Here is a 16,881-nt window from a genome sequence, read left to right as displayed (position 1 = left end):
ATAGGTGTTTCATATAGGGGGCCAGTTGTCTGAGGATCGGGGGCAAGTTGTCTGGGGCAAATTGTCCAGGGGGCAAGTTGTCCAGATACCAAATTCCATATCAAGTGAGAAGAAGTCATTTATAAAAACAGAAAAAAGAACAAATTGGGACTTCGAGACCCTTAGCCTTGCAAAAAATGGAGACTCCGAGACAGCTTTGTAGAAAAATTGAGACTGCGAGACCCATGAAATTCGACTAAAATTTTACAAGACCCGGAGCTTTTGAAGGACCATTCGCTACCCCTTGAAGAGAAATCACCGCATCACACCTAATAACTTATATGACTGAAATTTTAATATTACAACTAATTTTAAAAATTAATTCCAATATATTTAGAGTAAAACTCTGATTACAATATAAGGTCCCTTTAAAATATGGTTTTCACAGTACATAAGCAGGCAAAAATTACTTATAGGCTATGTTAAAAATCCTAACTACTAAAAAACAAGCTGGTTTTAAAAAAGCATGAACCCGATTGTCTTCAGAAACAAGTTTTATGCTCGATTTAAAGTCAGTCACCTAAGAAAGACTTGACATCTTTATATCCACGTTCCTTGGCCAAGTGGATCATAATACCGGTGCATCGGCGACCTCTCTTCTTCATACAAAAGCTGCAGTTACAGATCCCTCGGCAAGGAGGGCACTGCCAGTCAGGATCCATCAGAGCCTTTTTGGCGTCTTCTCCGTACCGGTTCCTAAGGCAAGGTCCGCAAAATTGTCCTCGGACTCCAAAACAACTCTTTCCACGGCATGCTGTCTTGAGATCGTCGGTCTTTTGACGGCATTGATGACATGTTGTTCCATTGACTGGATCATAATTTTTTTCGGCTACCCGCTCTGCTACCAGGATCAAGTCGTCTTCGGTGATTTTGACCGGCAGCTTGGGTGGGCGGTTTGGAGCACGTCGCTTTCTTTTCGGTGAGCCATCAGAATTTTCACTGCCGGATGAACTTTCCAGGTTGCGTTTACGCGAGGGCCAATTCCATAACTTGATCACAAGAGCGCTCGGAGAACCAACATTTTCCTCTACGTCTTCTGCTTCTCCATCGTCACTATCCGACTGATATTTGCTAACGAACGATCTACACTTTCGTTTTGGAAGATATCTTTTTGGGACCAAAATTTCTGATCGTCTTCGTTTCACATGGCTGTTTTTGTTCGAGGGCTTCGGAGAACATTTCAGAGATGAAGGCAAGATATCTTTGGGGAAAAGACTGGCAATCATAGCCTGGTTTTCTGCAATCCTCAAACGTCGCTGCTTCTCGTATTCACTTTCTTCAGTTACAGGTAACATGTTTGCTGAACGTTTTAAAAGAAAACTGAAGTTCAAGAATGTGCATCAAACTCCTTCGAGTTACAGAACCAGACAAGCGACGCTTGTAAAGTGGCGCCAAAAGTGATCATGTGGTTTGAAGTCACGTGACGAAGCCCGGGAGAATTACACCAGTCACCACCCGGGAGAGGAGTTAGTCTCCAAGCCCTTATCATTTTGGACAGATATAGACCCTCTATATAAAATGTTATGCCTTTCACACACCGACACTGGAAATACTAGCCACTGAAACCCTAAGATTAGATAAATCAGATTAGCCTGCGAACAGGCTCCCGGTTGGGTTTTAAGGCGAGTTTATTCCACGCTCTCTTCGCTCGCCGAATTTTCTTTCCACCCTCGCTAGCACGGGAGCCTGTTCACAGGCTAATTCAGATTTATGAAACTTCCTTTTAAATATGCAGGGCATGGATGCGCGGTGGACTGGGAGTCCGGATCAAGCCATCCGGGTCAAGCCATCCGGGTTTGAGTCCTGGCCGGGGTCATTGCGTTGGCAAGACACTTATTATTAAATAACCCTTTGCGAACAATTAGACTAGCCAGATACGAGTCGCACAAAATATGGAAATATTATTTATTTATTTATTTATTTATTTATTTATTTATTTATTTATCTATTCGTTGTCAAATCTTAATAACCAAACTGTCCTGATTTACACGCATATCTTATCCGTATCTAAGAATAGCTGTAAATCATGGCTTGCTATTCTCGAGAAGTTTGTCCGTGTTATAGATCCTTTCCATAAACATGGCTGTCAATTATAAATCCTTTTACTAGTAAAAGTATTAAAATTAGCCTTACCAACATCGTTTTTGAGTTGATAATTCAAAAGAATTTTTATTCTCAACAAGTTGAGAGAAGCTAATTTTCTAATTTAATACCCTGCGATTGATCATTCTCTTTCGATCTGAGGAGACTCTGCTCGCAGGGTACTAAATTACATGCACACAAAATAATTTTAACCTAGCAGCCCTTTACAAATAGGGTCTATACCATCCGATCCAATTTACTCTGTAAATGAATTATGGGATACTGTTTGATATTTTCATCGAAATATTCAATGTAATGAGGTGTGTGTGGGGGGGGGGGGGGGGTAAGGGGGTAAATGTGCTCTAAATCCAAACTAAACTCGACACTTTGGAGTGCTGATATTGAAAGTCAGGCACATTGAAAATGAATAGAAACGCTTACTGGAAAAAGTACGTTTATTTGATACCTAGTCGTTACAGTTTTCTCCTAAAAATAGATCAGTCTTTTCTGAGAAATTGTATTAACAGCTCAAAAACATTAAATTAATGCTCTGGGACTAAGGATGGAAAGGGAAGGGCAGAAGATACCTCGTATTTTATTCTTCATCCTCCCCTTCCCCGAGATGCAGATGACGATGATTAAAAATCTTAATTCGACCGAGCATAAAGAGCTAACTAGGTGTCCCGCTCGGAGGCATGGCTGGATGATAACTTCATTTTCTTCTTCTTCTTCTTTGAGGCTTCAATCAACTCTCTACGGGAGAAAAATAAGAGAGACTTATCAAAATTATTTTCACGAACTTCTTACCAAATGACTTGTTGCTATTTTAGTTTGTTATGTTCAGGACGGAAATCTATATGTGGCACGCAGAACTCATTTATAGTGACAACAAATCTCGGTTCCTCCAAGGAAAGGTTTTCAAAATAAGCTGCAAGAACTAGTTGTTAAAAAATAACGAAATTAAATTTTGAAAAGTACTTGAAAGTTACTTGGTAAAAGAATTTACTCCTCTTATTTCAGGAAAATAGCTGCGCTAGAAAAGCCACAATAAGGTTATTAAGGTTTTCACTTTTCCATACATTAGTGTTAGTAAAACCAAGTCGTAATTTGCGGGAACGTTTAGAGACATTTGTATGAAAAACTAAAGTGCAATTTCTCGCCTAACAGCAAATCCATGTACTTCAAATTCGGTCAAAAAACCTTCAGCTGGGTATCTTTTCCTTGTAATGCATTAAATACTCGTAACATCAATCACTCTTGACTTATTCGGTATCGAGCGTTTAACTTTTCCCGTGCATTTACTGCAATTTTTGCTGTGTTTGCCGTCCACCCCCCAGAGCAAGATGGCGTCAGAAACCGTGTAAAGGTCTGTTATAAGGCTGATGAATAAGAAGGCTCGAATAGAAGCAAGCTGAGTCTCTCCGCCATAGACAGAAATGTTACTGCGAAGAAACATTGTGGTAATGATAATTCAATTTTGCTTTACATCAATCGTGCTGTCAACTAAAGCGTCGAGAAATAGAGACTCCTATATCTTTGCTTCTAACAGGTGATTCTCGCGTGTTAACACTGCTTTTCTCAAAAGTTCTTTGTGTTGCAATCCCGAAATTTTCCTGATCAAGCAGACCTAACTCTTGAAGAACTTGTAGTATCCTCTGATTGGATAATAATTGAACACTGGAGCGAGGATTGCCAAATACGGTATGTCATAGCCTGTGAACAGGCTCTCTAGTCGAGAAGGGGGCAAAGAGAAAACGGAAAACAGGAAGAAAGAAGATAACCCCTACCCTATATTCCCCCTCGACCACTTCACTCTCAGCCACTTCCTTCTTGGCCCTTCCAGCCGGAGCCTGTTCACGGGCTAAGTAAACTGTACAGTTACAAGTCAAGTGTGCTTTCTTACCTCTTCCTTTTTGCCTTCTGCGAGTCATATTTTGACACCGTTTTAATCGCTGATCGTAACGGAGGCGTCTTGGATAGGTTCTTTCGCGATTTTCTGCGGAAAGTAACAATAAAGTGTTTTGTGTGATGCCAAGATTACACACCACTGTAGCGCAAAATGCCTAAATTAAGATCTATTATATCACAACTGTTCCATCATAGTCTTACTCTGGCTACTAAATCTTTCCTTTTCTAATTTTGTAATACAAGTATTTCCTTTTGAGAGAAAGGGAATTAAAATGTGTACAGCCGGGGCTTGCTGAATATTTTAATATTCTATTTCAATTTCAAAATTCAAAAGAATTGAATGTTTTCTAGTCGCTCACCTGCCAGGCTTTTTTAACTTAAGCATCCAGTCAGGAATTTCACATCCGGAACTCTTCATTACATTGGCAATACTAAACAACAAAACCACGTGACAACTCATTAGTCAGTGCATGACGGCAAGGAAAAAGAAAAAGAAAATCATCGAATTACCGTAATGCAAATGAACAGAAGGAAATGGTTTCCCTTGACCAGAAGATAAAACCAAAACGCACTGGTTAACATTCCATTATCTGAACAATCTGATACACATTGTAATTCTCTCAATCAAAACTAAAGTTAGCACAGCTCAATTTTGGAAACGTCGATGACTAACTGATGCAAGCCCTTTTCGTACCTGCGTAAATTTGTTGCATCGTCCTCTGTGAAAAATGTCACAGCTTTTCCTGGTCTACCAGCACGGCCTGTTCTACCTTCAAAATAAATACAAAAACATGAATTGAAACAATAAAACATCGCAGAGAAATATTGGGAGAAATTCTCTGGTCACTGACTCTGCTAGGTAAGGTGAACGATTTTATTAATTTTGATATCTGACCGATGGATTGCTTTCTTTCATTATTGATTGATTGAGGATTTTACTGATCATTTTATCGACTGATTGATTAACCGCTATAGTGTTGACTTCCTTGGTAACTTGCTTGCTTTATTCACTAATTGATTGCTTACGCAAAACTATATCCACTACAAACTCAATCAAAGCACTGAAGTGAAAAACATCATATCTCATACCTATTCTGTGAATGTAAGCCACAGACGATGTAGGGAAATCATAGTTTATTACTAAATTCACTCCTTTGAAGTCAATTCCACGACCCATGAGTTCAGTAGCTATGAGAACCCAGATCTGTTTATTAATGATAAAAAAAAGTATAAGTCACTGCTTGACTCTTAGATAAATATAGCCTATGTGGAAGACGTGGTGGTGCGAGGGGTGCGAGAGGGGAAACTAGAAGCGTAGTCCCGCCTCTCCCTCCCATTTGAATGCCTGCCTCTAGTTTCCCCCTCTTTCTCCCCCTTGAACACCTGCCTCTAGTTTTCCCTTCTCCCTCCCCCTTGAATGCCTGCCTCTAATTTTTCCTTCTCCCTCCCCCTTAAATGCCTGCCTCTAGTTTCCCTTTCACCCTCACCATTGGATACATGCCTCTAGTTTCCCCCTCTCCCTCCCCTTTGAATGCCTGCCTCTAGTTTACCCCTCTCCCTCCTCCTTGAATGCCTGCCCCTAGTTTCCCTTTCTCCCTCCCGTTTGAATGCCTGCCTCTAGTTTCCCTTTCTCCCTCCCGTTTGAATGCCTGCCTCTAGTTTTCCCTTCTCCCTCCCCTTTGAATGCCTACCTCTAGTTCTCCCCTCCTCCAGTTTGAACGCCTGTCACAGAGACTATAGTAAATAAGACAATATCTCCACTACAAAAACAATTTTAAAAGATGATTATATATACCTTTCCTGTTCTGAAGCACTTTACAACGTTATCTCTCTGAAAAAGAATTCACAATGATAACAGTTACTGTAGTGTCCTTAAGTGTGGAGGGATAACATAGAAAAGATGAGCATTTTTTGAGTGTATGGAGAACCACTAACTATGGGAGAACACACTCTTGAAGATGTCAATGCTGCCCTAAAAATGGATTTTGTGAACCATCCATGATCATACACGTACATCTTGATGTGGTCAGAGCAACTCAAAGTTGTAAGATTAATGCCTGTCACGGCTGTCATGCGGTATTGGGTATGATATAAATCACGTACAGGAGATCGTCTTCTGGCCAATCAACCCAGGGGTATAAATATACTGTACTTAACGTTAGACAATCAGGAGTACAGTGGGCGAGTCTGGAAGGTGGGACCCACAGAAAGAAGTTCAAGATAGCTTCAGGAATATTGTGTAATACATTTGGCAAGTGTAAAAGTCAAAAGGGGCTACAACAACAACAACTATTAAAGGAATAACTGGGGCCAGGAGAAAAAGGCACAGAAAGTGGGAAATTCAGATCCACCTGCCCTGGTACTTTATAAACAAGGTATGAACATAGAACAAGACAGTTAGATGAATATTGTTGTAACTGACGTGTTCCATTCAGCTCACCTGCGCTTGTGTTCTGTCAGAGTGAATAACATCCACATTAATGCCATCATAAATAAGTTCGTGAAACAGTTCTTTTGCTCTTTCTTTGGACTGCACAAATATTAACATTGGTGGCTGGAATCCCTGTGGAAAGAAACATCAACACTGTTACAGCATTCTTACAAAGTACGGTATAGCCTAGATAAGATAATACAGTCTGTGGAACCCTAGCTGTTAATCTTAACCAATGAGCCACAAAAATATTGCCGTATGAACAGCGTGGCCATAACGCGTGGTTCCATTGTATTTTCATCTTTGGATTTGAACAAGTCTTACACAGAGACTGCAGTCTGCACTGGCTTTAATAATTACACATTTATTAAATTGTTTGACAAATAATACATGAAGCAGCTTACATTTTATGAGGCATGCAAAATGAGGCTAATGAGTAAAATGTCTCCCAATGTTAACTTTTTTCTTAACCATGAAAAAGGGAATTTTAAAATTCCACCTAACAGTTTTGTTGTTGTTGAGATCCAAATATGGAAATCTATGATGTACAAAGAAATACCAACAGCATAATACCATCTTCTATTTTACTTTATTCTCCTAACGTTACATGGGAAAATACTGTGAAGAAGATTTAAACTTAAAGCCCTTTTCCAATTAAATGAGTAGTGTGAATTTTGGGGGACAAGGACTTATCAAAAATGCTAGCAGCAGGTGGCCAAGAAGAAAAACTGTAATTAGTATTGTTTACTAATGAATTCATGCTACAGAGGCTTCTCTAAACATCAACGTTTTTGCCTGACTTGTTACTCACTAATCATTTGTGACAAAAGCCCAGTTCAAGCTTCAGATAAGAGCAATATCATCCTAACAAATTCAAGAAATTTCTAGAACAATGCATGCGTATAGTATGGTAGATGTACAATCAGTAAATTATACATAAACAATACTGAAGCAAAGCATTGCAGAATGATAATTGTTATGTAATTCTTTTGCTCAACAGTAATGAAACCTCCTCACCTTCTGAACAATATCTCTGACAGCAAGAAGTTTACCAGCCTCCTGTCCAACAAACAACAGTTCCTGCTCCACCGAGTGGGTGGCAGTGTTTCTGTTTAAAACAAAATATCTTTCAATAACAACAAAAACTGCGTAGTGACCTGTGTTTCTCACATTTTTCAAATTCTAAGCCATGGTTCTTTGATCTGCTATATTACATGACACCATATCAATGATAACATTTAGGAACTGCAGTGGGAACAGTTAGTGCCCTGGATTCTGAATCGAGTGGTCCCAGGTTGACCCCCCAGCTGAGGTCAGTTGTTCTGGTGAGATATACAATTCCCTACCCTCTCTAAAGCCCACTGTCATTAAAAAAAAATGAATCTGTCTGCCACATGTGGATAAAACATATATATATTATTAACCAAGCATGAGGACGGTTCTTGGGCAAAAAGACTGGAGTTTGATATTCTCCCAGTAAGGTCCAGAGCAAGCTTGGTTAACTAAAAAACCTTGCTGGCAAACTCCAAGTATGCAATTCTGATTGAGAGCCGAATAGGGTATACTCACGTCTGATGTTGGACAACACAGAAGGGAAAAAGAGTTGGAAGAAAAAGAAAGGGATATCCTAATTATGTAAAAGCAAGTTCCTTTAGAAATATACAATAATGTAAGCCATAAAATTGATAAAACAATCAAAAAATCTTCAAGAGTGATCATTTAGGGTGATCATTAGGGTCATAACTTAATCGTGTAATAATATGCTTTATTTGTTTTTCTTGTCTATTTCATATATTGCCAACAGAAACATCACTGCTTATGTTACCTCATGTCAAGAAGGTCAGCCCGTTTACATTCTGAAAAACTGCTCTAACCTGACTTAAGGAGGCATTCAGAACCTGTGACATTTGCAACTCTTGCCAAGCAGCCCATAAAAATGCCTTTAAAATCTGATGTTTATTTCTAAGGGAATATTTCACTTAATGTATTATCTCACATTTGCCACAATTTACTACATGATGCAGTCGCAATAAGCTAATTGTGTCTATAAGTTTGCCAGACAGAGATTTATTCAAAATAATAATATACTGATTAACCTGAGATCACCAAGTTTAAATGACTGCCCATCTACGAATAAATTAAAATATATACGTCAAGGAGCAAGTAAGTTTGTACCTGATTCCAACAGTGACTTTAACAACATTGTCCAGGTGAATCCTGGCCCAGTCATCAATGCCGTTAGACAAGGTTGCACTAAACAGTGCTCTCTTAACATCTGGTTTGTCGCATGCCTGATAAATAGTAGCTACCTTTATCCAGAAAAAATAATTATTGAGATAAATAAAATTGTGTTCATTGATTGATTACCAATTTGACATAATAATACATGTATACAGTCGATACGGAGACAACTGGCCGCTTAATAGTGGTGGCCTTTTAATAGAGAATCACCTGAAAACAACGTTGGCCATGGTCCAGTTTTCAGTTTGTCAAAAATAAGTACTAATCAGTGCAAGTGGAGAAACTTTTAAGTAGAACAATGATGGTTATAATGCGGTCCATAACATTAACAAAAGCCAAAGAAACAATTACATTTCCACTTTGTCATTCTTTTACCTTCATCTGGCTAAAAATGTCCAACTTCAAATCTTCCTGGCCATTTAGTAGAGGCATAAAACAAAACAAAATCACCCTTGGGACGGCAAGAAGCTGGCCACGGCCACTTAATAGAGGTGGCCGTTGAATAGAGGTTTTTGTTACAGTATATAGCTAACAATTTTTCCAGGACTTTGGGCACTGGCCACGAAACAAAGGTTGGCCGCTTATAGGTTATAGGTTATAGGTTATGGGTTATAGGTTATAGGGGGTCGCTTAATAGAGGCTCAACTGTATTTAATAGTGATAATAATGAGATAAAAATAGTGCTAGCTAACCTGTTCTCTAAACCCATCCTTTCCCTCTTCAAATAATTTGTCAGCTTCATCAAGAATCAGCCACTCTACACTGCAATAAAATTATTCAGAGGATACTGTTGGTAGTGATATTTCACAATTGAATTAGAGAAAACTGATACAAATTCTCAAGCTTAGTCAGTAGAACGATTTATCAACTGATACTTCGAGATCTTGGACAAAGAAAACTATCAAAAAGTCTACAAGAACAAAGAGGGTCAAAAAAACAACAAAGCCTTGTAGTATGCAAGTAAATATATGAAAGATCAAAACCTGTCTTCAAAACCTTGCACTGTAGTCTTGAAAATAATTTACATTACAAGGAAAATAATAAAATTATTAGAGTACTGACTGCCTGAAATAACCACAAGTGTTAGAGGAGCCAGGTAGCCAATTAAGACAATTAAAAATATTAATATTTCTAAAATAAATAAATAAACTGCTTGCTCAGACTTCTGTTGACTATAGAAGTATCTGGATTATTTTTGGCTTATTCAATCTGGTCTAGACATAGTATTTAGCACATGTTCATGACTGTTGATTAGGACAAAGAATTCAATATTGAAGGAAACTGTTTTCATGTGCCACTTTAGAAATGTGCAACTGTGACAATCCATGAAGGGAATAAATATTTCATGTTTGGAGCAGGAAGAGTTAAATTTTAATGTTTAGGTACCTATATGAAAATCTAGTGGATCATATATATACCAAATCACTGGTAATAATGATTGAAATGCAATGCATGATTTAAGTGGTCAGTGCAGTTATATTTGAGCTACAATGAGGGTCTAGATATGACACACAGATGAAGTAAATGTTACAAATAACATGCAGGGCTGTCATTAAGGGCTGTAACCTGTAACACCTGTTATGGCTGAGTATCCTTGATGAGCCCTTGATGTAACAGGTGAACTTGCCTGTTCTTGGTACATTTCACCCACAAAGTAACAAGTTTGTTACGGGTGTGATGTTCAAGGCAGGACATGGTTAAAGTTTCAATCAGCAGATACAGACCAGTTTGCAATTTATTTTTGGTTCTTGACCCCTTGTTTTTTTCCACATGTCATAACACACAGTATTTTATATGTATCTAACTGTTTATTAACCTAACAGGAATTTACTTGTGAAGCTGAATTCCTGGTGGATCCTGGGACAACAAATGTACCAGTCTGTTGGGTGTGGTTACAAGAATATCTGAAAAGCAAGTTAAAAAACATGCTGATATTAAAGTAAATGACCAAGAATGAACTTTGTGAAGACAGTGGACAATAGACCAGTCTGAATCTAACAGACAGTCATTCTCTCAGTTACCATGCCTTTCAAAAGTACTAAGAGTTTAAATCTCTATATCATTTAATAAAAGTAAGTAAAGTATCAAATTCCAACACATAGATATTGGCAAGTGGAGAATAGATATGAACAAACAAAACTGTCAACTTGGATACAATAACAATTATTATGCCCTAATTATTGCTAGTAAAATAAAATACCAGACCTAACATTTAAAGATATACTGGTGTATATTTGGTAGTTAATTATGCAGCAAGGGAAATAATCTTTAGATGTTTCAATCTTTTACATCAAGAAAATTAATGGCTAAGTTACTTATGTCAAAAAAGAAAAAAAGTTAACCACTCATTAAGACAAAGTCCATGTTCCTGCAATAGAGCATGTCTCTTGACTCTGACTTACCAAACTTCTGAGATGACTTTGATCCAAAACTGTTAGAAGAAGCCTTCGATTTAGTTAATAGATGTATCCTGAACATACGGCCATTAGAGAGGTGACAGAATTCATGGTAAATCTACAGGGACAATAAGATAATGAGGGAGATTACTTACAGAAAAATTAAAATTCTACTTGTCACAGTGGAGTCTTAAGTCATGTCCAGCACAGACACTTGTTTATTTATATTATATTATATTAATAAGACCAAATATTGATGGCCTGTTGCTGAAAAGGTTAATAGAAAGCAACGTATATAATAAAACAAGTTAAAATGGTATATGGGCCCTTTATAATTCAGTTGACAAATTACCTCCTTGTACAAATGTAGTGTAGGCAGTGGGTATCCAAAGTTCCAGTATGGATCCTAGCCATGGTTTTTGTATTAATTTTGATTAATGTTGAGGATAAATGTACCGGTACTTCACTATCAGAGTGTTTCTCTCGACTCAAGTAGTTATTAAATAAAATAATTTAATATATAACAATTTCTAGTGGTTGCATACCTGTTGTGCTAATTCTCTTGTTGGTGACACAACAACTGCTCTGAAACCTTCCTTTCGTGAAGACTACAAAAAAAAAAAAAAAACAAGATAATGTTTGTATTTTAAAACATGAATTCTAGGGTATGTGCAGAGCTTGAAGTTACAACTGCTGGGGTCGCAGATGCTACCAAATTTTCTTCACTGGCGACTAACTTTTCCAACTTTTCACTGAAATAGTTTTGCTGGCAACTAAATCAAAAAACTTAAGGGCCAGCTGGCCTCAAGGTTTTTTCCTGAAAGTTGAGCCCTTAAGTGGGTCATGAAAGATCCACGACAACTCTCAATTTGTTGTGATTTTGACGTTGAAGAATGGAGTTAAATTGTGGCATTACAAAATTATAATAATGCACATGCAGAGAGAGCGATTGTGATTAATAACATAATTCACTGAAACTCATAACTAAGGAAATGTGGTACATCATGAAACAAGACTAATACCTGTCTTTGAAAAATTTTATTTCGCATAACAATATGGATAATTTTTTTAAATCAATCACTTGTCTCCATTCTTAATTTTCAATGAGCTGTCTGTGAATTAAATGCAGTCAAAAAATGTTTTCCTAGATACTGATGGGATCTGGTTGCTATAATGCAAAATTATCACCAGGTCACTTTATACAGAAATGAAAAGTAGCATATTGCCTGGATATTTGTTCATTCAGACAAGTAAGATCAAAGCACATGGTGTGTACATCCTAAATGTTTTTCATGAGTCGATCATGACATTACTTAGAATTTAGTACATTAATTACCTTCAAATGATGAAGAATTGGTAAAATGAAAGCTGCAGTTTTCCCAGAGCCAGTAGGGGCACAACATAACACCTCTCTTTTCTGATCAAATACATAAAAATAAAAAAAAAACAGAGAGCATTTCAACAAGGAATAATAATTACTTAGCTGTTATGTAAGAAACTCCGTGTTTAATTTAACTATGTTTAAAGACCAAACTTGTACTTACATGTACTTACATGTACTTACATGGATCATAAGACATGACATGTACTTACATGGATTATAAGAGGTATAGCTTGCATCTGAATTGGAGTTGGTTGCTGATAACCCCTCTTGGTTACATTCTCTATCATGTAAGGAGCAAGTCTATATCTGAACAAAATATCAAAAAAATAAGAAAGCATGTAGGAAAGAAATTTTAATATTAGACTATGCACAAGTTCAAGTTTTCTACAAGTCAATGACGAGTGTTCAAAGGGACAATTGAAATTTTGTTCAGAAAAAAAATTGTGTTCTATTACAAAAAGTGACTGTTTTATTATAATATTTTTCTAAGTAATGAAAAAACATTACCATCATTAAAAAGTACCAGAATGTGTTGGATTAAATCAGCCAAGCAATAATGTAGCAGTCATTTGACAAGCAAAATAAAGAAGAAAAAGCAATGTTAGTGTTAATTCCCTATACGTATGGAGGTACCATTTTCAGACTGGAGTACATAAAAGGAAGTAGGGATTTCATGAGTTGAAGTATAGTAGAGGGTAGGGAAACTGTCATTTACTATAGGTATTTTAAAGGACTTTGTTTTGGAAGAATTCAAACAGATGCTCCTAATGGGGGAGGAATTTTAAGGGCTTACTCAAGTGGAAGTCAGCAAAATTTCTACAACTGTGCGTGAAATGGTTATCAACATCTCTGAATGGGTTACACTTTTCTGCTTCAAATAGATTATAAAAGGTCTGAGCCTGGGGGGGGGGGGGGGGGGGGATTCAGAATCCCATATAAAAAAGACGGAGGTGCTCGTTGGAAATTTTGATAAGAACCTCTGAGAACTACCAATGAAAGATCCTGTTTTGTGGGTGTGGCTTAAAATGTGTTTTCACACCTAAGAGTTAGAGGTACCAATTCTAAAACAACACATTATCTCCTGTCATATTTTTTGGCTTGATACCCTAAAAGGTACTGCAAAAGCTCCCGCTGTGGACCAGGCTGAACACCCTAAGAGGCACCAAAACAACTGCATTTCTACCCCCAATAGGTACACCCAGAGCCCCTGCCCTTTTTACATGGGAGTCCCTGCAGGGTTCCAAGGAAACTTTATTGAGGATCCCAATCCACAGTTTACTTTCCCTCACAAGAAAAGGAAGCTTGGCAGCAGATCACTACGCATGAAATCATTTTTAATACCTCTCTTGTAAATCAGAAAAACTCTCTGCCAGATCAGGAATATCTGAGCCCTTAACATATATGTGGTTTTCTCTCCTTGCAATATTCATCTGAAGACAAAAGATTGCAAATCGTATAAAATTATTAATTTGTTCTTTTTACAATGAACTTTCTATGAAATACAAAGTATATGGAGAACTCTTATCCAGTAGGAGTTTATCATATTCCTACAATTCTATACAAATTAAAGTAAATGTAAGTCAGTGAGTCTACTGATCATTCACAAATCTTTATGTTTATAACTTTTTATATGTGCTGAGCCTAAACACCTTTATTAACAGTACAATCATGTACTTCCATGTATGCGATTTTACCATTCTTAACTGTGGCATAATTAACACATTGATAAGTTATCCCCATGGTTGTTTTTCATGAATTTTGTTTATTTCAGCCTGTGTGTAGATGCCCGCTCTCCCCAAGAAAACTCAGAGAGGGGTGTCTGTAACACATTATTTTCCATTTTGGTCTCTACAGTTAACTCTCCAGATATTTGTCGAAACACAGGGCATTTAATTCAACAATACACAAACATTATACTTTATGAAACTGCAAATGATCAATGAGATCAGGTCATTTTCCACACATTCCTGGAAAAATCACATGGCCTAGAACACAATAATTATTATTAACAACGGTACAACACAGATGCCCTTCTTCAGATTTCACTTGAGAAGAGCAGGCAGCCTTACACAGGTTTGTTTACTTTTGTCTAACAACATTATGTTTGTGACGACAAACCTACTTTTTCTTGATGGAGTTCTGTCATCCTTTCAGAACTGAACTTTTTATCAACACTGACATTTCCAGATGTTTGCTCTGCAAAGATTTTAACCTTAGAATCTGGCAGTGGTATACTTCCATTACCATTTTCATCTGCAGACAAAAAAATATAATATTACATTGTCGTTTTGAATGCCACAAGTCTTAATTCTTAGTTCTTAATGTCTTACAAGGACATACTAAAGATTATTGAGGATAAGGATCTTTCAAGGATCCTAAAAGACCTTTCATCTTGCAGCTATCCTCCCGTATCTTCAAAGATTATGCCAGGATCTTTGAGAAAAATCTTTCAAGTTTGTTGAGTATCATTATATTAACTTGGTCAAGAGAAGATCTTGACTGGGATCCTTGATAAGATCCTTATGAAATTCCTCAATGCAAAGTTTCTTTAAGACCCTTGAAAACTTTTCACCAGGATTAAGCAAGCAACAATTACAATAAAAATAGTACATGTACTCAGTGGCAGATCTAGGGGTGGGGCCCGGGGGGCCTGTCCCACCCCTCTTATTTTGGGTGAAAAAAAAAAAAGAAGGAAGAAAAGCTGGCAAGGCAAGCAAACAGTCCCCCCTCCCCCTACTCCTTAGCTCAAGGTCTGGATCTACCACTGGTACTGTATAATACATTAGATGCTAATTGAGAGAATTAAAGTGGTACTATGACAAAAATCGCATCTCTCCTATCTAAGCCATTTAAAACATAAACAAGTAGTCTTTATGAGAAGAAAAATGTCGTTTACTATTTTCAAATTTTGCCATGGGAACAGAATTTTTTATAGCCGTAGGTGTGTTTCCTGTAGAACTATTGGCCTACCAAGTTTCAATGGATTCTGCCGTAAATTGACTGAGATAGCTCTATTTATATACATAATATAATATTGGGTTGAGTGTATGACGTCATCAGTCATTCATTTGCATATTTTACACATTTTTCAAACTTAAATATCTCCGGAACTAATGCAGATATTTGAAAACGGTAAACAGCGTTTTTTTCTTTCATGGAACTCTATGTGATACACCTAAAAAATTGAGGGGTAAAAATTTGATCATAGTACCACTTTAAATTTGTTTTAGAACAAAATAAAAAAGAACAACAGGAACAAAATTGCAACCATTTGTACCAACAAAGGATTGAAATCACTGGGTACGTATTTTGTTGCAGGTGGTATCCCAATGTCTCGAACTGCAGAATTCCAGAAACTCCAACCAACTTGGACCTAAATTTGTACCTCAGAAAACTTGACGGATAGGAGAAATTGGGATTCCAATTTATAGTTAATCTATACCAAGTAAAGAGGAGGCAGCATGACTGAGTGGTTAGGGTGCCAGACTTGAAACCTGGAGGTCACAGGTTCAAGTTCAAGTAGGGTCTACCAAATGTTTCTTCGGTAGACCCTACAATGTAGTTCAACTCCTCAGTCATGCTTTTGAATAGCCAATTTTCCTCCTGCCAGTTGGGATTTTTAAGCCTATATATAGCTTTTTGTAGCTAGGCGCATCGACCACTGTACACATTCTACAACATTCAACAAAAAAAAGCAACCGAAACTTACAAGTACCATAAACGTTTCACAGAAAAATCGACGACTTTGCTTCACCTTTAGTTGTGACTCGCTTTCTTTTCTTTCTCTTTCCCCTAAATTCAGAGGATTCTTCTTCTGATTTCTTATTCTTAGTCCTGTTACCAGAATCTAATAGATCCTTTGATGTCCCTTTGGATTTTTCAGCTTTACTAGTTCGGTCTAGCGAGTCTCCAGGTTCTCCCAAAGTTCCAAAAAAGTCCAGTGCTTGAGCAACATTCTCAGAATGAAAGACACACTCATTGGAATCCTGTAGATATATGTTCAAATTGCAAAAATTTGCTCAAAGCAGTTGAATCTTGAGTACAAGACAATGTAAATTAAAATGTTTATCAAAGACCTGGGAACACGTGAGTTTTGTGTCCAATGTTTTGTAATAAAGTGACAGAAATTCTCTAACCGTAATTTTTGACAACATGTCCTTCTAAGACTTACCTTAACATTTTCTGTGTCATTGTGAAATTTCTTCTTATTGAATTTTGCACCTACACTTAGTCGTCGAAAAAGGTCGAAAGTGTCCACCATATTGGAAAAGTCATTGGAAAAGTCATCGGAAAAAGAAAATTGAGTCAGCGGTAATCATTTTAACGATAGATTCTCCGTATATCATTCACATAGAGTCTACTAAAGTCGGCCGGAATTCTAGATCCTGTAACGGACTGAA

At 37.3% G+C, this 16,881-nt stretch overlaps 2 protein-coding genes across 3 annotated transcripts; both read right to left on the bottom strand.

Moving 5' to 3' along the window:
- Positions 1–312: 312 nt before the first annotated feature.
- Positions 313–1,433, bottom strand: LOC110064732 (cell division cycle-associated protein 7-like). Its single transcript, XM_020771827.2, has one exon. It carries the CDS (start codon positions 1,332–1,334, stop codon positions 552–554), a length of 783 nt encoding a protein of 260 aa, XP_020627486.2. The 5' UTR covers positions 1,335–1,433; the 3' UTR covers positions 313–551.
- Positions 1,434–2,558: 1,125 nt separating this feature from the next.
- Positions 2,559–16,802, bottom strand: LOC110064729 (putative ATP-dependent RNA helicase DDX52). Of its 2 annotated transcripts, none has more exons than XM_020771823.2 (19): positions 16,653–16,802; positions 16,236–16,467; positions 14,604–14,734; positions 13,823–13,911; positions 12,691–12,787; positions 12,434–12,514; positions 11,643–11,705; positions 11,104–11,215; positions 10,533–10,605; positions 9,394–9,463; positions 8,636–8,769; positions 7,478–7,568; positions 6,470–6,592; positions 5,825–5,860; positions 5,119–5,233; positions 4,724–4,799; positions 4,389–4,460; positions 4,025–4,117; positions 2,559–2,874 (listed from the first exon to the last, which is right to left on the bottom strand). In XM_020771823.2, exons 1-19 carry the CDS (start codon positions 16,740–16,742, stop codon positions 2,796–2,798), a joined length of 1,857 nt encoding a protein of 618 aa, XP_020627482.2. In that variant the 5' UTR covers positions 16,743–16,802; the 3' UTR covers positions 2,559–2,795. The 2 variants fall into 2 exon arrangements, with proteins under 2 accessions (XP_020627482.2, XP_020627483.2); XM_020771824.2 differs by having other exon boundaries at positions 12,691–12,781.
- Positions 16,803–16,881: the final 79 nt, after the last annotated feature.

The sequence above is a fragment of the Orbicella faveolata genome, unplaced genomic scaffold, assembly GCF_042242905.1.
Source record: "Orbicella faveolata isolate gen_17 unplaced genomic scaffold, um_ofav_v1 contig_47, whole genome shotgun sequence".
In the NCBI taxonomy this organism is placed as follows: domain Eukaryota; kingdom Metazoa; phylum Cnidaria; class Anthozoa; order Scleractinia; family Merulinidae; genus Orbicella; species Orbicella faveolata.
The sequence above is the reverse complement of the archived record's forward strand: the minus strand, read 5'-3'. Positions and strand labels throughout refer to the sequence as shown.